The sequence below is a fragment of the Salpingoeca rosetta genome (assembly GCF_000188695.1).
Source record: "Salpingoeca rosetta unplaced genomic scaffold supercont1.30, whole genome shotgun sequence".
NCBI lineage: Eukaryota > Choanoflagellata > Craspedida > Salpingoecidae > Salpingoeca > Salpingoeca rosetta.
In genome coordinates, this window is record NW_004754904.1 from 496,265 (window position 1) to 497,819 (window position 1,555).

The 1,555-nt window shown below is 63.6% G+C and overlaps 1 protein-coding gene across 1 annotated transcript in view; it reads left to right on the forward strand.

The window, feature by feature from the left end:
* PTSG_12961 (uncharacterized protein) overlaps positions 1-1,511 on the forward strand; it is a gene marked incomplete at both ends in the record, with an annotated part of 5,420 nt that extends 3,909 nt beyond the window's left edge. Inside the window, 2 exons of the mRNA XM_004989240.1 lie at positions 86-1,401; positions 1,427-1,511. Coding sequence (XP_004989297.1) covers positions 86-1,401; positions 1,427-1,511 — 1,401 coding nt within the window. The remainder of the gene's footprint in view (positions 1-85; positions 1,402-1,426) is intronic.
* Positions 1,512-1,555: the final 44 nt, after the last annotated feature.

Sequence of the window (1,555 nt, forward strand, 5' to 3'; positions counted from 1 at the left end):
GCTCCGCAGCATGGTCATCTTCCCTAAGAAGTGTGAAGATCTGGCTAAGTTCATCTACTTATGACACCGCGCTGGGTTGCCAAAGGGCTACTCCAGGTCCACGGTGGTCAACTACACGGACACCTTTGCCCGACGGCTACCCATCGCAGCCATCCGCACCATGCTCGCCATGGCCGTCGCGCGTGGCATGGGCATCCAGCAGATGGACGTCAACACGGCCTTCCTCAACGCGCCCGTGGATCACGAGATCTACGTCCAGCCACCGGCCGTCGACGGCATCTTCTCCCCGAGTACAGTCCTGCGCCTCAAGCGCGGGCTGTATGGGCTGAAGCAGAGCCCGCGCCTGTGGAACCACACGCTGGACGCCTGGATGCGCGAGCAGGACTTCGTCGCCACAGCCACGGACGCCTGCATCTACCGCCGCACCTGCAAGGGTGGCAAAGTGATGTGGGTTGCCGTCTACGTGGACGACCTGCTCATCTTCGCCGACAGCGACAGCGACATGGCCGCGTTCAAGAAGGCCATCTCCAAGCGCTTCAAGATGAAGGACCTCGGCAGCCCAGACATATGTCTCGGCATCAAGGTGCGCCATGACCGCAAGGCCAGGACCGTCACCATGAGCCAGGAGCACTACCTGCGCAACGTGCTGGAGACCTTCGGCATGGCTGACTGCAAGCCTGTCGGCACGCCGCTCTGCACGGGCTACGTCGACAAACCAGCCGACAAGGAGGAGCCACTCCCGGACGTGCCGTTCCGCGAGTTGCTTGGCTCCCTCCTCTATGCTGCGACGATGACGCGCCCAGACATCTCGGCGGCTGTCTCCATCCTGTCTCGCCGCATGCAGCACTTCGGCATGGACCACTGGAAGGCTGCCAAGCACCTTCTTCGCTACATCAAGGGCACCTTGTCCTACACCATCAAGTACGCCGCCACTGGCGACGCCAGCAACGGCAGCACTGCCGACGGCGTGCTCTCAGCGTACTCGGATGCGTCCTTCGCCTCCGACGTTGACACGCGACGTTCCCGCACGGGCTTCGTCGTCTTCTGTTCCACGGGCCCCGTGTCCTGGAACTCCAAGCTGCAGGCCACTGTGGCCACAGCCTCCGCCGACGCGGAGTACATGGCTCTCGCAGCCACCGCACAGGAACTCATGTTCCTTCGCCAACTCCAGGAGGAGCTCACCGGCGCCGTCCTGTGCGAGCCCACGCTCGTCCACACGGACAACCAGCCGGCGCAGCGCGTTGCCGAACACGCCGCCTCGCACATGCGGCACATCCTCGTCAAGTACCACTACATCCGCGAGTGCGTCGACACCAAGAGGATTGTGCTGAGCTACCTCGCCACGGAGCACATGATCGCAGATCTCCTCACGAAGATCCTCCCTCGGCCCAAGACGGCTCAGTTCTGCACGATGCTGTTCGACCAGCGTCCTCTGCCAGGCTGCCAGCCACGGGCCCGTCCTCATTCGGGCCGGTCGCCACGTCCTTCGACTCCCGCGTCAGGACCTCTGACGGCGCGCACCACAGGACCAGCCTTCACTCGGGCAGCCTTCCAC